Source organism: Cololabis saira, chromosome 8 (assembly GCF_033807715.1).
Source record: "Cololabis saira isolate AMF1-May2022 chromosome 8, fColSai1.1, whole genome shotgun sequence".
In the NCBI taxonomy this organism is placed as follows: domain Eukaryota; kingdom Metazoa; phylum Chordata; class Actinopteri; order Beloniformes; family Belonidae; genus Cololabis; species Cololabis saira.
Genome location: NC_084594.1, coordinates 10,119,679 through 10,145,221, shown reverse-complemented (window position 1 = coordinate 10,145,221; position 25,543 = coordinate 10,119,679). Strand labels below are relative to the sequence as shown.

Below are 25,543 nucleotides of genomic sequence, written 5' to 3'. Positions count from 1 at the left end.
AGAGCAGTAGAGAACCAACGCGCGGAAAAGCAGCACGACCGGGGGTCTATTTCATCGACCGGGCTATTGATCCCATTGCTGAGCTGTCTGGTTAACTGTGCCGTTAGATATTACTGCTCCACCAAGGGAGTTGGTACTGAAGCACAGATAATCACATTCATTTAAAATGAACCACATGGAATCAACAGCATGTAAAATGTGAAGAATATCTGCAGCACGTTTAAATCAAATTAACTATCTGGAAAGGTATCGACCTTAGTCTTGTTAAAAGGGGAGTTATTCCTTTCTGCAGTCGCCTCATGCTTGCTCAGGACAGGGGATCATATCAAAGAAAGGTTTTGATGCAAACTGTTGGTTTCATTAGCAAAAAAAATTAATAAAAATATTACTGTTATTTTATTGGCTTTGTATTATTTGGACTGATTTGGAATGAGTTAAACTGTATTGTTTTTTTTTTTTTACCTTGTCTGCACACATATTAATGATTGATACCATGCAGGTAAAAAACCAAAGGCATATATATGTGCAATATAGGGCTGTGCGATTAATCGATTTTAAATCTAAATTGGATTTATTAATCAAGACGATGTTAAAAAAAGGAAAATCGGAAAATCGATTTTCCTCTCACACAATTTAGCACAATTTAAGCACAAGGCAATGTGATGTCATAGTTTTTTGTTTCTTCTATAACTCTTTTTATAGAGAGAATGGTGTAAAGGACCCCCGGATTGATCATGCCATCGGGATTTGTAAGAAGGTCGTCAGTTCTTTTTCATATAGCTGGAAAAGAAAAAGAGAGCTGACTGCATTACAGACGGATCTCGTCTAGTCATCTTTGTAGAGATTGTAAATGTTGTCACTTTACTAAACTCAAGGAGGATTTACAGTATCTTTCAATTGCACTTCATTCCCAATAGGGAAATTTGTTTGCTATTTTTCTTTAAAAATAAAGATAAAATATTTGAAACAATTTATTCCATTGTCTTTTGTAGTTTTACCAAAAAAATCGAAATCGAAAATCGGGTTTTCCGAGAAAAAAAGTCAGGATTCCACTGCCAATCCAGGAAGCAGGAACATACGGAGGCACACGTCAATCACTGGAAATCTGCAACAAAAACCACAAACAAAACACAAAACCGACACGGAGCCGACCAAAACACGAGCAGTAACCGACCCAAATCACAGTCTGAGCTAAGCTACCGCTAACTAACCCCAAAAACAACAGAGCAACTGTATTGTTGAATGGCCTTGAGATGACATGTGTCATGATTTGGTGCTATATGAATAAAGCTGAATTTAATTGAATAGAATTGAATTAAAGTCAAGTTCCCTTGTACATAAACAACAAATAAATACATACATACAAACAAATGCAGTTGTTGTTTCAGTTTTTCAAGAGACCAACAGTCCATCAGGAGGGTTATTCTCCTTCCATGGTATCAACATGCTGCTACAAATAGAAAGAGATGCTTAAGGGCTGCAGACTGACCAGCAGCTCATCACCGTTGGCTGATTTTAAGCTCACTGGCCAATACAGGTGCCAAGATTTTTCTCAATAACTTTTTTTTTTTTAAGTCACTTATGGGGGGGTCAGGAAATGCATCGGTTTAGAGTATTGAGAGATCTGGGGCCTCATGTACTAAGAGTGCGTGGATTTCAACGTGAATCCGTACGTGGAATTAACGAGACCGCAAAAATTCATATGTACAAAGCTGTGCGTTCGCCCAAATCCACGCAGGTTTCTCTGTACATCCCAATCAGCGTGGATTTGAGCGCACATGCGGGAACACAACACTCCGCCTTGTCTCCTCCCTCAAATATATGTTTGAATATGATATGAAGATAATTATCCATTAAAAACCGCTCATCCTAACAAGAAAATGCTCTGAGCTGGAATAAATAATTCATTTTGGGGCATTTAGGGGTGTCGGACTCCAGTCCTCGAGGGCCGGTGTCCCTGCAGGTTTTAGATGTTTCCCTGCTTCATTGCACCATGATACAAGTGACTGTGTCATCAACAGAACTATCCAGACTTTGATGACAAGTTGGTGATGATGATTAATTAGAATCAGGTGTGTTAAAGCAGTGAAACATCTAAAACATGCAGGACACCGGTCCTTCTGGGATTCAGTTTGACGCCTACATTATGGTGTTCTTTGCTTTGCGTTGCGTTCCGTGAAGAGTTTTGGTTTTATTATGATCGTACGGGTTTGTGAATGTTTATGGGCAGCGTTAGTGAATCATTACAACCTGCTTTTCTTGTTTGTATTTTAAGAACCGTCACCAGAATTTTTGGTGGATGAAAAACGGCTCCTCGTTCTGCTTTATTGTCATGCATATTATATACTGACAGATTAAGACCAATGTACACATTATGGATGTCCGCGATCACCACTCTCATAAGTATAACAATGTGAACAAAATACATTTATATTTAAAACATGAAGCATTACGATCTGATTCCTCCGCTGCAGAAATAAAGACAATTTGTGCCGACGGGATTATGAGGTGCAAACGTGAGAAATAAAGAGCAAAGTTGCTGTAACTCGAGTGTTTCATCCGCAGGAGGAGAGACAGGTGTCGTGCCAAAAAGTGATTGAAGGCCAAATACAGTTAATGAAAGGTTGTTTCTGCCTAAATATGACTTGATCTCATTCTTGAGCTTCATAATCTGAAATCTGACGGTTTAGCGCTCTCGCTCAACGGGCTGCTGTGCGCGCTCCCGCGGCCACAAATCAGAAGAAATAAGATTCTGGCAGGCAATCACTTTTTGGCACAACACCGGTTTTTGCTTCAAAATTAATTTTAATGTATTTCTGTCCAGACACAGTTATGGGATGTTTAGGATCTGGCTTTTATCAGTAGTCCTCCCATACGGTCGTCATGACGACAGACAGATGTCCGACCTGCAGCTCCAGCTGAAAGATCATGTTGGTCTGAACCGGAGCAGCTGGTCCAGTTCAGGAGAGAGATCCAGAAGATCCTCTTGGTACCTGAACCAGCTGATGGTCCAGTCTTAGTCCTGGACCAGCAGATGCGTTTGGTGCCTGAGGACTCGCTCCTGATCCTGCCATCAGCAGGTTCCTCTAACGGAGCCAAAGCTCCATCAGGATTTGCGGGTTCCATCGTTGAGCTCCTTTAGTTGTTTGTTCAGATCATGTGGTTGATTGTGAGATTGTTGCAGCTCCACTCTTGTGTAACTTATCTGGTGATATGGGGACTGTCATGTCCTTCACGTGGTCGTGAACTTATTGTTGACGTTACGTTTCCTCATATTCTGGACTTCACTGCATCACCAGTGAGTGTCGCCAACGGACAAAACCTCAGAAAAGTGCGTACAAAAGCCTTAATGTGTGAGTGAAGGACCGCAGCTTTCTACGTTCACGTCATTCTTTGTACATCCGACCGTGAGCGTTGAAAGTGGCGTACGCACGTTTTTTGTGCGCCGCACTCTTAGTACATAAGGCCCCTGGTATAGTCAATAAATGCATCATGACGACTTGGTCAGGAGGAAGTTTGTCTTTATTTTCAGTGTGAGGGCGGAATACCCAAAGATAGACATTTTAATAAACAATAAGGTAAAAATAAGCCATTAGGGAACAGTGACGTATTAATTTCAGTCAACATATTTAATCCAGTACCTAAAACAAAACTACTCCCCTGTGCACGCCCGATTTTACCAAGCTAACAAGGATTTCACCAAATTCAAAATTCCTTGTGGCATTTTTCAAGGAAAGTAAGACGAAGCAACACCAAAAATGTAACGAGTTCTACAAATGAATATCAACTCTCCACTTTAACATCCAGGTTAATGACATTTGGATTGATAACTAATGTCTTATATTTCAGACCAACAGCTGAACAAAATAACACCAGTGATCATGTTCCTTCACTTCCTACCTGCGGAGGGATCACTGCTCACGGCATGTCTGAAAAAGGGGAAAAGCGGTTTGTCTGTGGTTTCTGAAGGTTTCAAGTTCCAAGTCATCATATAAAAGCCTATAACATCATACTTGTACACATACTAAGCCCAAATTTAAGCCCAAATTTACAAAAAGCCCAAAGAAACTTTCTAACAGACTTCTTCGGGGGAAAAAATGGTCGTTGGCAATCACCTCTTATGTGTGAACAACTCAAAGACTTGTCAAAGACGATTGCCAAAGCGTTGCCAAACCAAATTGCCAATGGCTGAGAGATATTTAACATGCCAAATATTTATAGCTATCGAGCAACTCCCTACTCAAGCTACACCCACGAAAGGGGGGGGAAACATCAGTTGATGCAACCATGAATGAATGAATCCCGAGGGGGACACCTGCAAAGTAAAGGCAGGACACTGAAAAAATGTAAATGAGCCACAACACACCGTACTCTAAAAATAAAACAAGCAGCTATCTTTTCATTACAAGACTTTTTAACTCACTCGTAGCACAGACAATCCCTGTTACATACATTAAAACCCATTGGTTTACGTGTACTCTGTCTCTGTCTCAATCATTGAGTAAATGGCTCACAGCGCTTATTTCTTCCTATGGACCATTTTCAGATACTTCAGTTGATACTTTTGCACATGCTAATGTCTCATATTCCACATACTATATGGTCTGTTGACAAAACGTAGTTTGGAGAACAACGAGTTGGGTAAAGCAGTGTGTGACGTTCTATGGTCAGCTAGCGCAGATAGGATAATGACTTCAAGATGCAACATGTTATCTAGTCAAAACAGAGCAGAGCAAAACAGCGATCCGTCAGCTTTGATAGTTGAATACTCTGAAAGTGGTACTAATTTAACTACAATTTACTAATTTAACTCCCGTTTTGGTTGTAACGACATCTAGCTGCACAAACTGCAATTGCAATCGAACAAAAACCCTCCCCTCAACACCGATCTACAGAACGAGCGGCCATCACAAATGTGAAATTCTGTTAACGTTAAACTTACAGTATGTTGTGGTTTATACATTCTGGTTTACTACACTTTAATAACATGACACATGTTAACATATTTTACAGTGATTAAAACACAATGGCTCTTTTTCTTCTGCACACTCTCGACCAAATGTCGTCGCTTCCATTTCCAAACACATTTACACCAAGACAACAACAGCCAAAATGCCAATCAGTTTCTTGAACAGCAAACCATTGAGTGGCATGGCAACTTTTATTGCCTACATGTAGTTGTGTTAATGATGAACAATAAGAATAAGACAATAAGAAACTCTGTGCTGGTGTGTTATAGGGCACTGTGACAGCTGAGGAAGGTATATGAAGTAGGGATTGGCGGTATGGACAAAAAATTGTATCACGATAATTTCTGGCATTTATCCCGATAACGATAAAAATGACGATAAAAAAGTACCAATTCAACTCCACCTTTGTAACTATAAATCTATCACCAGATTCAGTCTTTGGAGCCCCCAAAATACTGATCTAAAAGATACTAAATGCTGCTAAACTACACCAATTAAATTGAATTGATAAAAACCAATTAAATGACCAAACCAATCCACCTGTACTGCAAAACTGTAATGACTCAGATCCGCCATGTTTGTTACACAAACACGTCATCAACGGGAATTTATTCTTTCTTCATAAATCAGCTTTACACAAAAACGTCATCAATGGGAATTTATCGTTTTGATGACAAATTCTTACCGTGAGGAATTTTTTTGACGGTATATCGTGAACGGTAAAATATCGCCCATTCCTAATATGAAGTATAAAAAAACACATTTAGCTTATGGGTTTGGGGATGCAATCAAAACTAAAAATATTTGTTATGTTGCTTTACAGGCTGGACAACGATCCAAAGGAAAAAAAAATAATGCAAATAACAACTTGATGAGACAAGCAGATGATGTTTAGAGGGATAAAGTATGGAGCACCTGAGGTGACGCCAGGAAAAGAGAGAATCTGACAAGTATAAAATTCAATGTTTAAATCTTCCCTGCAGCTCATTGGTGTTCAGAGTAAGCTCTGCAAAAAGTATTTCAACTGGTTCAAAGACAAACCAGTGAGTTTGACAACTTTAGCTCCCACAGAAATAGTTTGATATTAGGCCTGTAAGCCTTTACGGCAAAGGAAGACTCTGGAAAGGAATATAGGGTGTTGGTGGAGAGTTTTGGCGTCATATCATATCCATATTCATCCTATATACGTTTGAAGTGGAAAGAAGGCGGCTTTAATAATCATGGCTACACGGTGTTCAAAGAGACACGAGACACGGGAAGAGGAGGAATATGGAGTGAATGAGCAACTTCAAAGGGTTACTGCACACGTTCTCACGAATACATGACAAACACACACTCATATGCACGCACACCGTACTGTATTTACATATGAATGTCTATAACCAAAGGCATCACAGGGAAAAAAAAAAGAGAAAAAGTTCCTGCAGATGCGGCACACTGTTCAGTAACATTAATTACCGCAATAAGTTAAAGACAGTGAGTCATTTTAAGTTAGGAGGACTTTAATTTCTGTGTCAGTCAAACAACTGCATGACTTGGTCAGAGTGCCGTGATGAGTCCGGCCTCTGAATGATTACTACCGCTATAAACAATCACCCCAGTTTGCTTGCAGATTTGAGCTTTTTGGCCCCATCTTGCAGTGAGGTGATGCCTATGATGTAAAGTATTGCATCACATCATACATGCTGGGTAAAAGGAACAGTAACAGTTTTTTTTTCTCGTTTTTTTAAGAAATTCCAGAGAAATGCTTTAAGATGCTTTTTTTTTGTATAAATCAATGCTAAGTCAAACTGTATTTTACTTTCTTTTCCATAATCTACAGCTAAATGAGAATGCATTAACAGAAAAAAGTGAAGTCAGGTTTTTTCTATATACCAAAGAAATTACAGTATTTGTTTTTCTTTTCAGCTTGACATCGTTAAACTCTAGTCAGCGTTAAACTCTATTCTTAGGTTCTCCGTTTAGACAACCAAAAAATCAATATGCAGTGAAAAATGGATAAATGTCATCATTTATATACAGTATTTAACCTAAAAATATGACCATTTTCTGCCTGATAAACAGCTCTACAGACAACAGCCCCATGCGCCGGTGCACTCGCTCGGTCTGTGCATATACAGTTATAACTACCAGCAATGATGTCTCTGTCTCCATATGAGGCACATGCCTCCAGCCAAAACAGCCTTTCATCCTCCCAAAGCCATGCATTATTGATGATCAGACTAGAGAGAGACACCGAAACACACACTGTGTTTCCCAGTGTGACGTTTGGCTGCTGAATGTGTGTGTGTGTGAGTGTGACTGTGTGTGTGTGTGTGTGGAAATGCATGTGTGACTAAACAGGTGGGCTGGAGTCTTTCTGTGATTAGCTAGAAATGTCAGTGGGCCAATCAAAAAGCAGATGATGACAGCCGAGCAGCCATTGGCTCAGACTGGTAACTGTCATCGTGACAACAAACCTCTGTGACCAGCTGCCACCACCAGTGTCTCCAGTATGTCCCCCCCCCCATCCCACCCCCTTGTTGCACATACCAACATTTCACATGTGTGATGCCATAATTTCAGGAGCTTGCTGATGCAATGCTTGTGTTTACAATGAACCCTGAAACCTGCATCGACACACTACAAACACGTTCACAGAGATCACTTGTGTAATGCCCGTTTCCCTTTTTTTTCAATATAAACATAAAAACACTGAGAAAGAGCATTGTTTTAAGTATAGAGCAGAAACATCTATTTGTCGTTAAAGAATTAATTCAAGCATCACCATTCGTTTCTGCATTTTATGGGTAAAAATGGACAGTAAAAAAAAAGACACATTGTCTCTGTGTTTTAAAGTAATGATCTTATTTCATTATTTCAGTCAGCAGTTCATGCAATGAAAACAGGAGAAAAATGGAAAAAAAAGTCCTGAATAATATCTTTAAACCAATCACATGGCTAAATGTTTCTGGTACAAGGCATAATTATTAATTGATTATTGTGAGAAATATTGAAAAATGTGCGAAACAGATATCCTGTTCAAAGTAACACGTCATTCTGTTTGTATTGTATGAATAAAACTTTATGCCATTATCTAAGGAAGCTCAAACTGCACTAGAACTAGCACTTAAGGAGTACTTTAAATTTGATTAGAACAAAAATATGCAGATTTTACATCACAGTGCGAATCTAAATAAAAAATAAGTCCTATATTTTTGTCCCCCCCAAAAAAAAGAATTTAAACACAAAAGTAATTTTTTATTTTTTTTCCCTACACATGTCCTGACTGGGTTGGTGCGTTGTCACTGAGCCTGTGGGAATGTGCGCTACATTGATGTTTCTAATGAAGAGCACTGAGCTCCATTGATCCACCAGGGATGAGCGTGAACTGTCAAAAGCGATCAGCCGAGTAGAAGACCCATTTTCAGCAGCGATGTGCAGCTGAAGTGAGTGTGAGGCTGGAGAGCAAGGAAAAGGAGTTACACCTCCTGAGGCAAACGGTGCAGAGGAGAGAGAGCAGGAGTCCGAATGAGAGAGACAGACAGACAGACAGACAGACAGACACTGCTTTGATTCTCCAGGGGTTTGTAGGGATTATTTGTTCAATAAAGGAACTTCACACATGTAACAAGGTTTATAACATGTGGATAATAGAAGAACATTTATGGTGTTTACCAACCCGCAGCACTTGCAGGTCTGTTTATTTGAGTATTTCATACTATCATTTTCTTAGAATGAAAATGGAAAATAATATTGCTGTGCATTTTATTATACAAAAGCTGCAATGCCTCTCATTTTCAAAAACAGGAAGTTTGCAGCCAATATGCTAACAATAGCACAAATATTAATATAATTTTTAGTGTAAAATTCCACTTGTTGTTCCACTTGTCACACTACAACTAATGAGATTTTTGTGATATAGTTATTGGATTGTAACTGGACTTCATTCAATAAGACTACATTTGATCTGTTTAACTTCTGTGTGAAATGAGATTAAGATTTAACACAATTTGCAAATTTGTCTTGATTCTTAAGAGTTTGTTGTGAATTGATGTTATACGAATAAATATATTAGTAAAGAAGAGTAGAATATCAGCTGATCATTGAAGGGACTAGTTATTTCAGCTCTAATTCAAACTTTAACCAGTTAAATGGTGTCACATGACGACATGCCTGTGTCTCCTAAATAGTGGCTGTTATTGCCATTACACATTAGAAATGCTTCTTGATTGGCCATTTTGCTCTGTTCTTAAAACCCACTATTTTCATTTGGCTTTTGACCCATTGTGAGATGTTAATTTTGGTGTTTTTACTCATATTTTTATTTGTATCTCTTACTTTTATTGTATTTCTTTCATTATAATGTACTTCATTCATTCCTATGTTCAGCATGTTGATCAGCAGTCGCTGTTTTAAAAGTGCTTTATGCATAAACTTGTATAAAGCCCCCAAAGCCCCCATACAAAGACGTGCACTAACCCTTAATGACCTACTTCACTGAGGATTTTTGGATATTTGTTTCTGCACAGCTCCTCAGTCAGGATGCGGTCTGGATTTTGACTGGGTCACTGCAACAACACCTTGATTCTCCTCCTCTGTCAGCCATTAGGGTTTATATGAAGAGTTTCTGGTGTTCCTGGGACAGTTATCCTGTTGCATGACCCAGTTTCAGCCAAGCTTCAGCTGTCAGGCAGATGGCCTTACATTTGACTCGATAATACTTTGGTGTGCAGAACATCTAATAGTCAACGCAATGACTGCAAAGTACCCAGGTCTCATAATAATTAACGCTCTATCTATGCAATGATGGACTCGAAACTGTAAACCTTCCCAGAATGATGGGGCGACAACAATCATCATGGGGAGAACTTGAAATTTTCAAAACATGCGTTCTGGATCCCTTTAATTTCTCAATGAATAATGAGAGTGATTATCAGAGGTTGTATCGACTATTTTGAAACCTAATGAGGACTACCTGACTTTTTAAAATGTACCAATATGTAAACTGTCTTTTTAACAAGACTGTACAGTATATAAATAAAATGGACAAAATATTTAAAGCATTACTTGGAATACAAAGAAAGTAAAACCATAAGCTAAAGCTTGAATCAATACTTCTATGAATACGGGTCATGGAATTTGGATTTATTGCAGGACTTTTGCTGCCCTGTTGCTGCACAACACTGTTTGACTGTGTGCATTAAAACTCCCATCGTTCTGCACAGTAGCTACATGCTATTCACATGCAAACTCAGTGAGACAGATGCAGTAGGTAGTGAAGACTTCACAGACAAAAACAATTCAGAGAATTACAAGTGACTGAAAAATAAAACAACGGAGTCTCGTCCACATGAGAGAAGTGGCAGTTTAGGGCTGTGGTCTTGGTCTCCACAGGACAAACTGTAGAAACAACGTGAGCTGCAACTGCACTCCATCATCTGCTGCTGCAAGATTAGGTCACACAGTGTAAAGCATGCATGCAAGCAGCCACACATCTCAATATAAATACATACTCAAGGACTGTGGAGTATTCGCCTAATCTGATCTGTAACATGACACAATATCCATTCTATCAATCTCTTTGACATTGCATCCCTTTCAGCATTGTACAGAGATTACAGTGGACTTGTAACTTTGTTTCCTAATACTGATTGAGTTACAGGGTACTTTTAATCAGAAAAGTTGCTAGCAGTGAATAATCTTTCAAGCTTGTGTCGTCAAAGTCTGGCAAAAAGTGGAGAAAATCTCCTGTTTCGAATGGACTTAGGAACGATTATGAAACAGCAGAAATACCATGCATCAGTTAAACCATTTCCATAACACCGTGTGGTTAACTTTTACATGCACTTTGAGCGAAGCATGAAAAGGCTAACCTGCACACATATATACATGCAAAAACTTCCACACAAAAGTGTCATATGTAAAAAGCCTCTTATCAGCATGACATTTAATCATGTGACAGTGGAATCATTGTGTCTACAACATCGTGGTGGTTTACAATGCATCAGAGTAAAGGCCAAAGTATAAAATTAAACTGAATAAAAGGTTTGACAAGTTCCGGCTAAGAAAGAAAAGTTGTGTCTAATGTTCTGTAATTATAGTAAAAGGTTGAACAGGAAACTAGTAAAAGGTTCTAGTAAAGTAAAGTGCTGCTCAATGGAAAATGGTTGGCGGTTAAAACAGGCCTTTGTGGCTCATCAAAGGGTAGTGACTTACAGGAAAGGTTAAGACATATGCTTGTTTTGGAAAAAGCAAGTCTGTTATTAGAGTGACTGACTGAAGACCTGTATATGACATTTTTTTGTTTTGTTTGTGTATAAAACTGTGGATTCAACACAGCTTTACACAACTACTTTTTGGGACAATCAATGTGCACATACACACTTATACTCCCACTGTACTTCCTTTTGCAGAATTGAAACTTTTTGTTACACAAATGACGATCACCTTTAACAATTTACCATTGCATTTTACATATAAGACATTTTAACAGTGGTGCCATGTATTCTTTACCTTATATTTGGGAGCATTTCAGTACTGTACCTATCTCATACCATCATTGTAACATCTTGGACAAATACAATCTATTAAGCTTCGACAACTTCTGCAAATTCTCATACAGTTGTCTAATGTATAAAACCCTACATGGCCTGGCACCACCTTGCCTCCAGGAATTTTTTAAATACCGACAGTCGCGGGTCACTCGAGCAGTGTCCAACAGAAACGTAGAGGTTCCATTCAGAAAAACTGCTTTTAGCCATAACGCACTATCCATAAAGGGTAGTGCGTTATGGAACTCTATACCTGTACACATAAGGGAATGCCCCTCTTTAACAACTTTTAAAAACCAGATAAAAATGTGGCTCAGAGGTCAACAAATGTGTACACACACCTAATGTGTGCTTGGGCCTCCTCCTACCTACTAACTTTTTTTTTATCATTCTTATTTTACTAATTGTACTTGTCTTTACTAATTGTACTTGTCTTTGTTTCTGTTTTCTTTTTCTTATTGCATCTTTACCTGTTCTGCTTTTAACACCTTACCTGCCTATATTGGACTACAGATGGAAACTAGCCTTGTGCTACAATCTGGCACATTTACATATGTATATGTTCATCAATGTGCATTGTCCTGAGAAATAAATAAATAAATAAATAAGTACTGTATATAGTATCAAGGCTTTAGTAATCATCAGATTGCATTTCAAAATAAAAATCTACTAAACTGCAAGAGAGAACATAAAGGTGAATATAACTGAAAAGCAGTGATGAAGAATCGAAAAGATAACCTACATATACAAATACTGGAAAAAGTTACCTCTGTCTTATTCTAGTGAACTGCCTTCAAGTGATTATATATAGAATATAATCTATGCATGCATATATATATATATATATATATATATATATATATATATATATATATATATATATATATATATACACACACACACACACATACATAAAGCATTACTTGGAATACGAATATATATATTCTTTTTTAGAAATATTTCAGCTATTTCTGTAGAAATATATAGACAGTAACATCCGCACATCTTATTTCTGCGTGTGACAGCATTACTCACCTTGCAGAGATGTTGCGGTGACAGCTCACTTGTGTGTTTCTGAAGTCAACTGCAGCGATATTTGCCTTCACGTGTGCAGCTTCTCCGCGCTTTCCTCCTAACTTTAGATAACTTCACATGACTGAGCAAACGGAAAAAACAGGTACAAAACTTCCCCGTGCACTTTTTGCAAATGAATCGTCCCCCCTGGGGAACTAGTTTCCACTGCATGCCATGGTGACAGAGCGCAGTCGGACTGTAAGAGGATGAAATACAGCCTGCACCGTGTGGGCTTTGGTGGACTAAAGGCTGATTTATGGTTCCGCGTTACACCAACGCAGAGCTTACGCAGTAACTTACGTAGGCTACGCCGTAACATACGGCGTAGGCTCTGCGTCGATTTAACGCAGAACCACAATTCATGCTTCAGATTGGCTACTATGATTTTACAAAAACCCAATCAGAAAACGGAAAAAGCAGAACTGCGGTGCGCACTATTTATTCCCCGGCGTCACCCGGTAATATTTCTCAAAAGCATTGCAAACTAGTCCACCCAGCGGTTCTGAGTGTGAAACACAGAACAAGCCTACCCCATACGCGTGGAATGACGGCAATTTGAACTGCATTATGGGAAATGTAGTCCACTAATCTGGCAACCTCGCTTGCCGGGAGCGACTCAGAAAACCTCACAAAACTACATTTCCCCCATCTTTAACAGAGCTGCGAGGGCTTGCATCAGCGTGGACGGCTCTCGCCGGTGAAGTTACTACTCAGCTACTTGTCTTCTTTGAAAGTTAAAACAAATTAAGCCGGTAATCAAGATGAAGTTGTTTGTTAGCGAAGGCAACCCGCACTGCCTGAAGGTGAAAGCTGCGCTGGAAGTGACTGGAGTTCGATGCAGCGTTGAATATTTCAACCACGAAGGTAACACAGCAGTTATTGGTTAGGTTATTCATTCTCTGAGAACCTTTATTTAGGTACTTATAAGAAAATAGAATTATGGGCTGAAAATTATGGGTGGGTTTACCAAGTATGAATGAAATTGGTGTTTTTAGAAAGCCTTGTGTGGCCAATAGCAGTGACAGCTGCCTGTGTCTCTCACAATGAACGGAGTTAACAGGTACTGTACCTGAGAAACAGCCAGAAAACACTATTACCAGCATATTATTGCTGCTCTGTCTTGTTATGGTGTTGTTTTTGCTGCTACATATCTCTTTTGTGTATTGGTTCAAAACTAAAAGTACATTTCTCCTCTGTGGGATTAATAAAGTTTATTCTATTCTATTCTACTAATACTGATCACAATAAGAGAGCCTGGTTGCATTTATGTTAGATTAAATAAGTGTGCCTATGTTATACATGATTCATTACCAGTCAAGATCTGAAATATGTATAATAGCAATAATAATAATAATAATAATAGATTGTATTTATTTATTTTTTATAATTTTTTTATTTATTTATTTGCACAATGATAACACAGTAATTTTATTTTTTTCTTCCCACCTCTAACTGAATAAGAATGAATATCTGATGATAACAGAAAAAAATTGGTGACAAAAATTGCCTGGAATGTCTTGTTTGAAATGAATGAACTTAAACATAAACAGGCATTTTTGAAAATTGTTAATAGAAAAAATTGATAATAATTTAAATTTGCTAAATAAGGGTGCAGAAGGTGCTTGATGAGAAGAATATGAAATCATTCTCAATAATCTTTTCTGAATTAAAAATAATTGGTTAAGGTACGAAGAATAAGAAGCGCCCCAAACAATGTTGCAATACGTCAAGTATGGATAAATTAGACTATAATATAATATCATGAGACAGGACTGATTAACTAAGAAAGAAACTGTTCTAATAAAACCATAGGATTTCATAAGTTTTTTGCATACATACTCAATATGTTTTCCCCAGGACAATCTTTCATCCACTAGTACACCAAGACATTTTACACATGAAACTTGTTGGATTTCAATATTATTAATTTGGAGCTTTAAATCCTGCTCAGGAAAAAAATTGTTTTTGTTTCTAAAAAGAATATAATTTGATCTATTTATATTCAAGGAAAGCTTGTTCGTCAGGAACCATCTTGAGGCGTATTCCAACATGGTATTGGCATTTCATTTATAGAGCACTCTTCATTCAGGGAATCTCAGAGTGCTTACAAGATTAAAACGAGTTAAAACAACTACAAGAAATGGTCAGTATCAATAATAATTTAAAAACTGTACAGTATTTTCTCAATCAATTGTCTAAGAATTACGACACCCATTTAAAACGAAGCATCAAATTTGGTAAGTAATCACATTCATCATGTCAGTATTGGTGGAAAAGGGACATTTGTACAAAAGGGTATGGTGACCTGGCAACAGTTGATGGTTGGCTGCACTTAAAAGCCTTGATAAACAGCTATAAATGGAAAGAGAGACACCAATCCTTGCTGCTCTTAATTGAATTTGTAGTGTATGTTGATTTCAACAAAATTACTCAACCCTCCTTGGGACCATTAATTATTAAGTAATGTGAGACTGACACTTTGTGGCCTTCTACGCCTTTAATTTATAGTGTTTCCTCTTATGTGTAGTGATTGTTTTTTTTTTCCTGTGTAAAACTGTGTCTTACAGCCCTCAAATCTTGTAACCAACATTTCTTACTTTATGCACAATTTAAAAAATGTCACCCAATATCTGTTAATGATGTACTAAAAGTAGTTAAGACACCTGTGTTGAATAAATGTAAAGCTTGACCAATGAGTTAATTATTATGTATTGTATTGGTTTTGTAGTATATTGCTACATACTTATTATTTCGTGTCAGACACATATTCAGCTAAGGCACTTGTAGAATTATAGAAATGATAGTAAGGTTTAGTATTATAATGCTTTGATCCTGTAAATGTTCTTGGCCTCCCTCGGGGCTGCTGGATCGCAGAGCTGAATAAACATGACCATCTGACCATTGGCCATGTTTCATAGATGTAAGCTGTATTTAGGGATGGACTAATATTTAGACTCCAGTGGAGATTAGGGTTGTGCTATGCGTTGATTAAAGTGCATGATTTGTACATTTTCCTGCAAATTCCCATGAACATTACAATAATGTAGCTGAAAAAAGGTCATTAAGCCGTAGAATATTTTGTATGGAGTTTAAAAAATGTACGGTTTATTAAATACACATGAAGCTGTGAGCAGCAATAAAACTCATCTGGCTAGATTGACGCAGCATAATTATTCAATGAAGTTAATTTTATCTTGGCTTATAATTATATTCACTCTTTCTTTTATCTTAGACAAGGTTTTTAGGTTATTGTTTACCTGACATGTTTCGGTGGAAAAAACCTCCGCCTTCATCGGAGTGTCACATGATTGTGTGTGGCTTGTCATTTATCAGTTGATGTTTTTTTTTTAGTTTAGTTTATTGGTCCTTTCAATTCCCATAAACCCAAAGTACAAGTGTAATTGGTCGGTGTTATACCAAAAAAAAACAAAAAAAAAAAAAAATATATATATATATATATAATTTTTGGTATATGTGTGTGTGTGTATGTATATATATATATATATATATATATATATATATATATATATATATATATATATATATATATATATAATTTTAGCTAAAGACCAAGGACCGAAAGGTGTAGACTGAAGCCTAAGCTTATGACGCCTACCCTTTTCACAAACAAATGTTAGCTTTTATAAACTTTTTTTTATTAACCAGTTTGTATTTATAGGTGCTTTTGAATTGTAATAACGTGCTACACATTTTCATTTCTGTATTTAAGCTGTTCCACAGATTAACTCCTGTCACTGAGATGCATCGTTATTTAACGTTGGTTCTTGCCTATGTTTTCCTGAACATAAATGTTCCCCTGAGTTCATATTGGCTAACTCTGCTTTGGAAAAGCTTCTGAATACTGTCAGGAAGTGTTTTATTGTTGATTTTGAACATAAATTGCGCTGTTTTAAGGTCCACTAAATCTCTGAATTTAAGCACATTTGAATGTTCGCTGAACAATGCAAGGCGTGACTCGCATGTCAGGTTTGACAGGTGAGTCATGCCCTCTGCTGTCGGTTCGCCCCCTCCAGGACGCTGCTCCAGGACGCTGCTCCAGGACGCTGCTCCAGGACGCTGCTCCAGGACGCTGCTCCAGGACGCTGCTCCAGGTGGGAGAGAACATGTAGGTTCCCTCGTCTCTGTTGTGCCAGCGGGGCCCGAGGACCATCAAGAGAGACGAGGGAACCTACATGCTCTCTCCCACCTGGAGCAGCGTCCTGGAGTGGACGAAGAGACAGTAGAGGGAATGACTCACCTGTTAAATCTGCCTTGCATTGTTCAACGATCAGCTGGTAAATGACGAGTCACACTCCATCATGTGACACTGGTGAAGGCGGAAGTTAACTGACACAGCATGTTCCAGTTAGGCCTAATTGAAAAGAAATACAATTCACTGTGCAACCGATGCGTTTTATTTTGTTGTTTTTTCACATAATGTTAAATAAAAACTTAATAAAGGAATGAAATCTTGATCTGCTATTTTTGTCTGCTCCTTTCTCAGAGAAAGTGGTGCCTTTCCTTAACCGTCCAGCTTTTCCAGCGCTGCTACTGCCCAATGGACAGTATCTTTTTAGCTCCAACACCATTTGCAGGTATGTAGACTATATTTTAGTCCCTTGTGCTCAGTTATTTTTATATGCCAGTGCCATTTCAGCATGAATCTGGAGGTTATTAACCACAGCATTTGCAGAACCTTTCAGACATTAAAAAAAGTCTTAGAGTCAGTTAAAAATAAAATATGTATTTTTCCTAACCTAATTTTCTTACGTTGCAGCATATAATTCTAGGGTTTATTTTTCAGATTAAATTGCTTTATTTATATTTTCTTGAATTACAATAACATTAGAGGGACATTTCTGTAAACTGCTCTATGTGTCTGATACTTTCAAGTGAGAGTTGCAAGTGTTTGACGGGAGACATCTTTCGGTTTTTCATCATTTTTCACCACTCAGGTACTTATTTGAAGTAAATGGACAAGAATGCAGTGATGTTTGCAATCAGTGGCTGGAATGGGAGGCCACAGTTCTTCAGGTAAGCCCAAATACATCCATCCACGTGAAAAAGAAAGAAGTGTCTCTCATTTGTAAGGTTTTATATGTCAGGGCAATAAAAATCATTTGGTCTTTGCCAGGTCTTAACATGTTGTTAATGTGATCTAAGGTGATTAACAAGTATTTGTATTTACCCTGTGTGGTATAGGAATTAAGACTTGATCACGAGAAAATCTAACCACCCCTATAAAAGAGATTTTGTCATACTACTGGTTTGGAACATTCAGATGTCTGGGATTTTATATCAGGGAAGAAATACATTAACAATGATCATTGTGACTCCGTTGTTGTCAGCCATCAATCTGAGAAAATGTATAAGGCTTGTTACAAAAGATTGAAAAATATTTTTCCCAAATGGAAAATATTCAAAATGATCACTAATTGTTCCAGGATCTGAAGTCCCAGCAAGCGTGCAAAGCTCTACAGGCCTCACTTAACATATTAAATGTTGAAGGTCTTGATGAAAGAAGACAGCAGATGTATATTTTGTTTAGAAGTGTTTCCAACCAAAAGTCTACTGTTCTTTAGACAGACAAGACCAGAGTGGAGATATTTGGCCAGTATCACATTTGCATATTAGCACAAGTGCCTCGGCCCATCTGTCATGATCACCACAGGACTTGCACACCTTGCAGTCACTGAGTTGATCATGAGCTTTTCCCTGTACCAAGTATTGTGAAGATATCAACCCAACTGAAATGCTGAGGTGGGACCGTAAGAGAGCTGTGTATGGTGGTATTATTGTTCCAATATTATTTGTGTGTGCGTATCTCAATCTGTGTGTGCGTAAAAAGATTTGTGTGTCTGTATTCAGATTTGTGTGTGCGTAAAAAGATTTGTGTGTCTGTATTCATATTTATGTGTGCGCAAAAATCAGCCGGGAGCTCTCGATTGGCTGTCTTTGCACACGTGGATTTTGACACACTTCTGCCGCGGCAAATCTGTAAAAAGATCTGTGTGTAAAACGATTTGTGCTGTTTCCCAAGTATATTAGTGCGTGTGAATGAATAAATGAGACGTAAAAGGTCAATTTCTTACCTAATTTCTTACTCATATAAAAACAATCCTAACCCTAATAATTTATCAGACTCATGTGCGTGACAGCAGAATTTTGGGTACAACTTTTTTATTTACATACAAATGTTTATCATTACGAATACGAATAGTTATAACATGGACACATCTTTTTGGAAGTTATCTTACTCCATATGCAACCCGATTACTAAATGTCCGACATAGGTCCGAAGTAGATGGGGTTCAGGTGTTGCATGCAGTTTAAAAGTCCAAACAATGTCTAATATGATCAGAAACCCGATGGAACTGCTGCAGGTAAACGTACTGACTGAGTGCTACGCGCCGACTAGTGGTGTGAAGGCTGCATTGCTGTAGCCTGGCGAGAGCCTGTGAGTCCGAGCTCAGGGCAAAGGAAAAGTTACGGACGCACAAATCGTTTTACACACAGATCTTTTTACAGATTTGCGCGGCAGAACTGTGTCAAAATCCACGTGTACAAAGACAGCCAATCGAGAGCTACCGGCTGATTTTTGCGCACACATAAATCTGAATACAGACACACAAATCTTTTTACGCACACACTCCATGAATACACAAGAATGTCTGCAGACCTCAGTGAACTAAAGCCACACTGACTACGTTTACATGCAGTCAAAATTCGGGTTATTGCTAATATTCCGGTTACTGAAACATTCGGAATATTCCGTTTCCATGCGTCAGCAAACAGGGTTATCCCTGTATACATGGCAATTAATCATTTGGGATATCTCCATCAAACCAGCGATGCGCGGAGAACATCATGACGCAATTCCCGTCATTTCCACTTCTTCTTCCTGTATCCAAATTCAAAACAAATTTTGCTTCGCGCAACTTTTCGCTCACCTTCTTGTAAATCTCACTATCCCGGTACTTTCTACCGTCTACAAATGCCAAAATGTTCATATCCTTCATTACATTTATGAAGTGATTAGTCTCCTCCTCACTCCAAAAGTGTGGCGTGGTCTTGCGTTTCTCATGTTTAGAAGAAAGTCCTGGTCTCAAAAGACCAGGATTCCTTGCGAAAAGAGCATGCGCAGAAAACAAATTCATGTTCCGTTTGATGGGGATATTCCGTTTGGCGTTTACATGACCCAATATTCGGGTTTCAAAAGGAGTAACCCAGGGGTCATATTCGGGTTTTTAAAAACCCGAATATGAGCAAATTCGGGTTATTCAAAGGGGTTATTGGTGTTTACATGGCCGTGCAAAACCGGGTTATTGCTAATTTTCGGGTTTTAAAAGGGTTATTGATGCATGGAACTGTAAAAAAGACAGGGCCAAAATTATTCCATAGCAGTGTCGGATACTTATGATGTCGATGAAACTGATTTAAAAACAAAAAAATGTATATATATTTCCTAATGTGTGAAATGTTTAACTTCAACGACATTTGTTTAGTATAGTGTTTTCTTTAATGTCATTCAGTGTGTTAGAATTAAACTTTTTTTTCTAATTTTGATTGCACAGCCTGCACTGCTACAGGCTCCTCAAAAGCCAGTGCAGGGGAAACCATCAGGCGTGTCCCAGGTCCTTCCAGGTCTCCTGAACGTCATGGATCAAAGCTTAAGCAAAGGAGGAATGCCATATTTAAGTGGGGTACTGTATCACTATCTTCTGCTCAGATTTTTTTATCTGATAAAACATGTCTAAAACAGATTTAAAAGATAAAGACAAAATAACAAATTAAGTGTGTGCTGTGTTTCAGGAATTTTTGTCGGTTGCTGATGTTGTTTTGTGGGCCGCGCTGCACCCTGTTTTATCTGACTCTTCACTTGCACTGGGTAGGTGCCAAAACATTGAAGAATTCTTAGTTTTTCGACATTTCCAATTTCTCAACGCAAACACTCTTTTCACCCTATTTTTTTTCCCTTTCACTTTCACGTTTCTTTTTCAGGTGAGCATAAGTGTTTGAAAGCTTGGTTTGACCGTATAGCTGTTATGCGCAGTAGTCAATCCGGTTTTGAGAAAGCGCTGCAGGGAAACGGCCCGCAGGCTATGAAGAGCCACATGCAGAGGCAACCTACACCTCCGAGCACCCAGGGCAACCCTGCCGAGGTATCCGCCAGATCATCACTTTAACTGTTTCACTTCAAACATTCTTTACTGAACACTAGATTTGTAGGAGTTTCAGAGCTTAACTGTATTCACACGGATGCTTTAGGAAGCATGTACAGATGGGGTTACTACTAAGACATACTGTGTCTTTATTCCCCCCTCTTATTCAACCTGTAGATGTGCACAATAATCACAGCTGATGGCGCATGATTGCTCAGCAACCCGTTCCTCCCTGGAGGAGATTACTAACACTTACTACCTAAGAAGAGCCTCAGTCAGCATCACTAACTGGAAGCCAGCTCTTTAACTTGCTGACATCTAAGAAGCATTTAGGTCATTTGCATTTTAAGATAATAGATTTATTCACAGATTTTTATCAGTGCAGTAATTATGAACAGATTCAAATGCACAGCTTTTTTTTACTGATTTTTTTTTTTTAATTTATTTTCCTTTAACATTTTTATTACTTGTGTGCAGTAGTTATTAATGTATTATTATTATTATTATTATTATTATTATTATTATTATTATTATTATTATTATTATTATTATTATTATTATTATTATTATTATTATTATTATTATTATTATTATTATTATTTTATTTTGTTCTGGACTCAGTTTATTTTTATTAAATTTTGTCAGGGTGTGAATATCTTTTTTATATACCTGGTATATAAAAAAGATATTCACACCCTGACAAAATTTAATAAAAATAAACTGAGTCCAGCAAATAATAATAATAATAATAATAATAATAATAATAATAATAATAATAATACATTAATAACTACTGCACACAAGTAATAAAAATGTTAAAGGAAAATAAATTAAAAAAAAAAATCAGTAAAAAAAAAGCTGTGCATTTGAATCTGTTCATAATTACTGCAGTGATAAAAATCTGTGAAGAAATACTGGTATTACCAGTATTTCTTATTATTTATTTTTCTACTTATTATAATTATTGTATATACCAGTTTACTGTTTATAGTGTGTTGTTATTACTATTTCTATTGATGCCTTTTGTTTTTGCACTATCCCCTGTGCTGCTGTAAACTACAAATTTCCCCTCTGTGGGACCATTAAAGGATTATCTTATCTTATCTATAAATTAATGTCAGAATATGTGGACAAATATATTTTTTAATTGTCACAGTTTATTAGAAAAGCACCCAACTATTTGAGGTATAGTTCTTAACGACACAGTGACAATAAAATATTTTTCATTTTGAGTCTTAACTAAACAGTGCTGCCATATAAGGCAGATATTCCCCCAGTGAGTGTTTGGATATAGAACATGTAGATGTTGCATCACTATTTCTGTATCCTTTATGGTTTTATGCAAGTAAGGCAGGATTTAAAAAATGTCAATCATGTTTAGAAACAGAAGCAGCGATGCCCTCCACTTAGAATAAGTAGGATCTCAGTCCACAGTAACTCTGTAAGGCTGTAAAATGTCAAACTCCTTATTTTCTGTATTTCTGTGTTTGGTTAGAGCGAGGAAAGTGAGCGTGTTGTTTCAGAGGAAGAGATGGAAGCAACTGCTCTCAAGTGGAGTAAAGGTTTGGATGCTTGTGCTCCAGAGACAGAGAAACAGCACCCCATGTAAGTAATAAAAAACAACAACAAAAAAACATTACCCAATGTAGCTATTCAGTTTTTATAGCGGGGCTTTAATAAGGTTCTGAGCTGTATATTGTATTTTAAGATGCTGCTAGCATTATGGCATATTCTTGTGGGACAGTCTAACCACTGAGCAGCCATGCTCCGTCTGAGAGAACTGCAGATAGCAAACACTTTCATCTTCCTTTCTGTGATAAAGTCAATGATTAAAGGATTTTTTCCCCAAGAACATATACCGGTAGGCTGTTTCTACAGGCTCTGTTAAAGGTTGACTCAAATTCAGATGTGTTTTACCCCCAAACCAGTTTGCCACAGGAGGGTAAGCGAAACATCCTTTTGACCAGTGCCTTGCCATATGTCAACAACGTCCCCCACCTGGGTAATATCATCGGTTGTGTTCTCAGTGCTGATGTCTTCTCAAGGTATGCTTCTAATCTTATATTCCTGTTTTTTTTTTTGTTTTATATGTAAACAGTGCAAATTATTATTATAATCAGGGTGCGATTTGCCGGTGGGGTGGGTTTACCCTCTGCTGAATAATTTTTATCCTCTGTGGGGACAAAATGTATCCCCCCCACTAGGGATGGGCGGTATGGACTAAAAAAATGTATCACGATAATTTCTGGCATTTATCCCGATAACGATAAAAATGACGATTAAAAAAAAATACCAATTCAACTCCACCTTTTTAACTATAAATCTGTCACCACATTCAGTCTTTGGAGCCCCCAAAACAAGTTTTCTTAGCTTATAAAATCACAAAGTAGAAAAAAATACAACTTTATAAATAAAGAGACAGGACAAATAAATAAAAGTTCACTGAAAATAAAATCCAATCAGTGATGACCCCTTCTAATATAAATAAAATGTGCAAATTAACCTGTGGTTGGAACATGCCACAAATGAGATACTATTGCAATTTTTTTTCCTAAAAGTCAAACGTTATATCAAAATGTAACAACCATTTCCTTCTGTTTTTTGCAGACTCTGCACATAATAGATGATGTTTGCTCCTCGTCTCTCTTTTTAAATCCAAACCAGTTCCAGATAACGGAACTGAAGCCTCGTTTAACAACGAGCTCCTCGCTCTCAGATCCGCCTTCCGCCGTTTGTTACACAAAAACGTCACCAATGGGAGTTTATTGTTTTTACCGTGAGATGACAAATTCTTACCGTGGGACATTTTTTTGACTGTATATCGTGAACGGTAAAATATCACCCATTCCTACCCCCCACCCAAAGTATTTTCCCCATTACATCGTAATTATTAACAAGTAATAACAACCAAAATACACAGAATCCGTGCTCATTCTGCTTGTGCTGTGATTTTGATACCGGGAGCGAGTCGCGCCCACAGAAAGCAGTTTTATTTTGAAAACCAACCGGATTTTCTGGCATTCCAAAAGTCCGACTTCCAGCCCGCCAAAATAAAAGATACAGTCAGTCAAATGAATGAAAAAATGAAAAGAATCCAGAGCAGCATATCCTCATATTTTACAGGATCACAACCAAAAATCCCGAGGAAAATATGCGACAATGCAAAGATGAAACAAGATGTGACATTGCTGATCGAATGGTGGACAGCAGCATCTCCCCGGCTGAGGAGAGCTCCCATGTTTTCTATTAAACTGCATCGAGAAAGAATTAAAAAAATATTAATTTTGTTTATTTATTTTTATTTGGCACATTTAAAAACAATATTAGGAGAAAATATTTCTACAAATGCAGTGGTTCAGTTCATGTTCAAAATAGGCCTACCGCCTACGTTATGTAGCTTAAGTGTAAAGGTTTACAAAAGAAACACGTTTTCATATAGCCTATACTGTTGGCCCGCTGTTGTGTGGTAATTTTTCTGAATAAAAATATTTTTCAAAATTATCCCCCCCTCTGGTCTTTTCACAAATCGCACCCTGATTATAATTATTTAAAAAATCCTTTCAGAACAACACACTCAAAAGCATTGACAGTCTTGTTCTTTTGTACAAAATGTATTGTTTACATAAGAATTGAATTCACTTGCAATATTATTGAAAAAGCTGTTTATACTGCAATCAAACCAACACGCCTAAAAGGGGAGAACCAGTGACAAAGCAAACCTTTGTCTCTTGTTCTCCCCTTTTATATGCTTTACAAAACTAAATCCTCATCCATGTCCTTTATTTCCATTCTGCGTTTGTTTTTCACCCATCATCTTTGTCGTCTACTCCTCTTCCAGGTATGGCCGGCTGCGAGGCTGGAATCTGTTGTTTGTGTGTGGCACAGATGAGTATGGCACAGCGACGGAGAACAAGGCCAGAGAAGAGGGCCTGACACCCCAACAGATCTGCGACAAGTACCATGCTGTTCATGCCAGCATCTACAAATGGTTCCAGATTGACTTTGACTTTTTTGGCAGAACCACCACTGAAAAGCAGACAGAGTAAGTGGACTGAGCTGTTTTAATGCGACCAATGAAGGGAAACTGCATCTACTGTCATTTCAGAAATTAAATTTAGGGTTTTCTTACTAGAAAAATTTATTAATCAGATTTTTCCCATAATAGTTCTAATCTGACTTCAAGAGTTTTGGGTTGAATTAGGGCTGGGCGATATGGACCAAAAGTCATATCTCGATATTTTCTAGCTGAATGGCGATACTCGATATATATCGATATTTTTTCTGTGCCATAATTGGGGTTTCCCCCAAAGCATTATAGCATAGCATCTCTGTTAGCTTCATTTTTTTTCTGATATGCGGCAAACCCTTAAAAAAACAGTCAGTTTTAATAAAGCCTCGTGCCAAATGTCACACAAATGTACCTTTATTAACAGAGGTCTGCACAATATCAAAATGTATAAAACAAATGAAATAAAAATAAACTGCCTGCATATATAGAATAAAAATGCTTCTTGAATAAAATAAAACAAATATCCCTTTCCTGCATAACAATTAAATTAAAATACACTGTGCAATTAATACAATGTAGACAGTAACAGGCAGACTTTTCCACTGAGGTTGACAGTTGTGCAAATAACGAAACATTTGTGCAAATCTCAAATAAAACATTCAAGTCAATTTGTCACAAAATAAGCTATATCAAAATCATAATTTTTAATTTTTTTTTTTAAATCGATAAACGATATTGTCTCGTACCATATCGCGTTTGAAAATATATTGATATATATTAAAATCTCAATATATC

The 25,543-nt window shown here is 37.5% G+C and overlaps 2 protein-coding genes across 3 annotated transcripts in view; one reads left to right on the top strand and one right to left on the bottom strand.

Moving 5' to 3' along the window:
• Window positions 1–12,804, bottom strand: part of arhgap9 (Rho GTPase activating protein 9) — a 72,229-nt gene extending 59,425 nt beyond the window's left edge. The window contains exon 1 of the mRNA XM_061728240.1: window positions 12,539–12,804. The gene's annotated coding sequence lies outside the window, so the exon portion shown is untranslated. The remainder of the gene's footprint in view (window positions 1–12,538) is intronic.
• A 443-nt stretch (window positions 12,805–13,247) lies between these two features.
• mars1 (methionyl-tRNA synthetase 1) overlaps window positions 13,248–25,543 on the top strand; it is a 29,763-nt gene continuing 17,467 nt past the window's right edge. For both annotated transcript variants that reach the window (XM_061726720.1, XM_061726719.1), the window contains exons 1-9: window positions 13,248–13,441; window positions 17,082–17,172; window positions 17,533–17,611; window positions 20,152–20,280; window positions 20,390–20,465; window positions 20,579–20,739; window positions 22,235–22,344; window positions 22,668–22,784; window positions 24,578–24,781. In XM_061726720.1, the coding sequence (XP_061582704.1) occupies window positions 13,339–13,441; window positions 17,082–17,172; window positions 17,533–17,611; window positions 20,152–20,280; window positions 20,390–20,465; window positions 20,579–20,739; window positions 22,235–22,344; window positions 22,668–22,784; window positions 24,578–24,781 (1,070 nt within the window). In that variant the 5' untranslated portion in view covers window positions 13,248–13,338. The remainder of the gene's footprint in view (window positions 13,442–17,081; window positions 17,173–17,532; window positions 17,612–20,151; window positions 20,281–20,389; window positions 20,466–20,578; window positions 20,740–22,234; window positions 22,345–22,667; window positions 22,785–24,577; window positions 24,782–25,543) is intronic.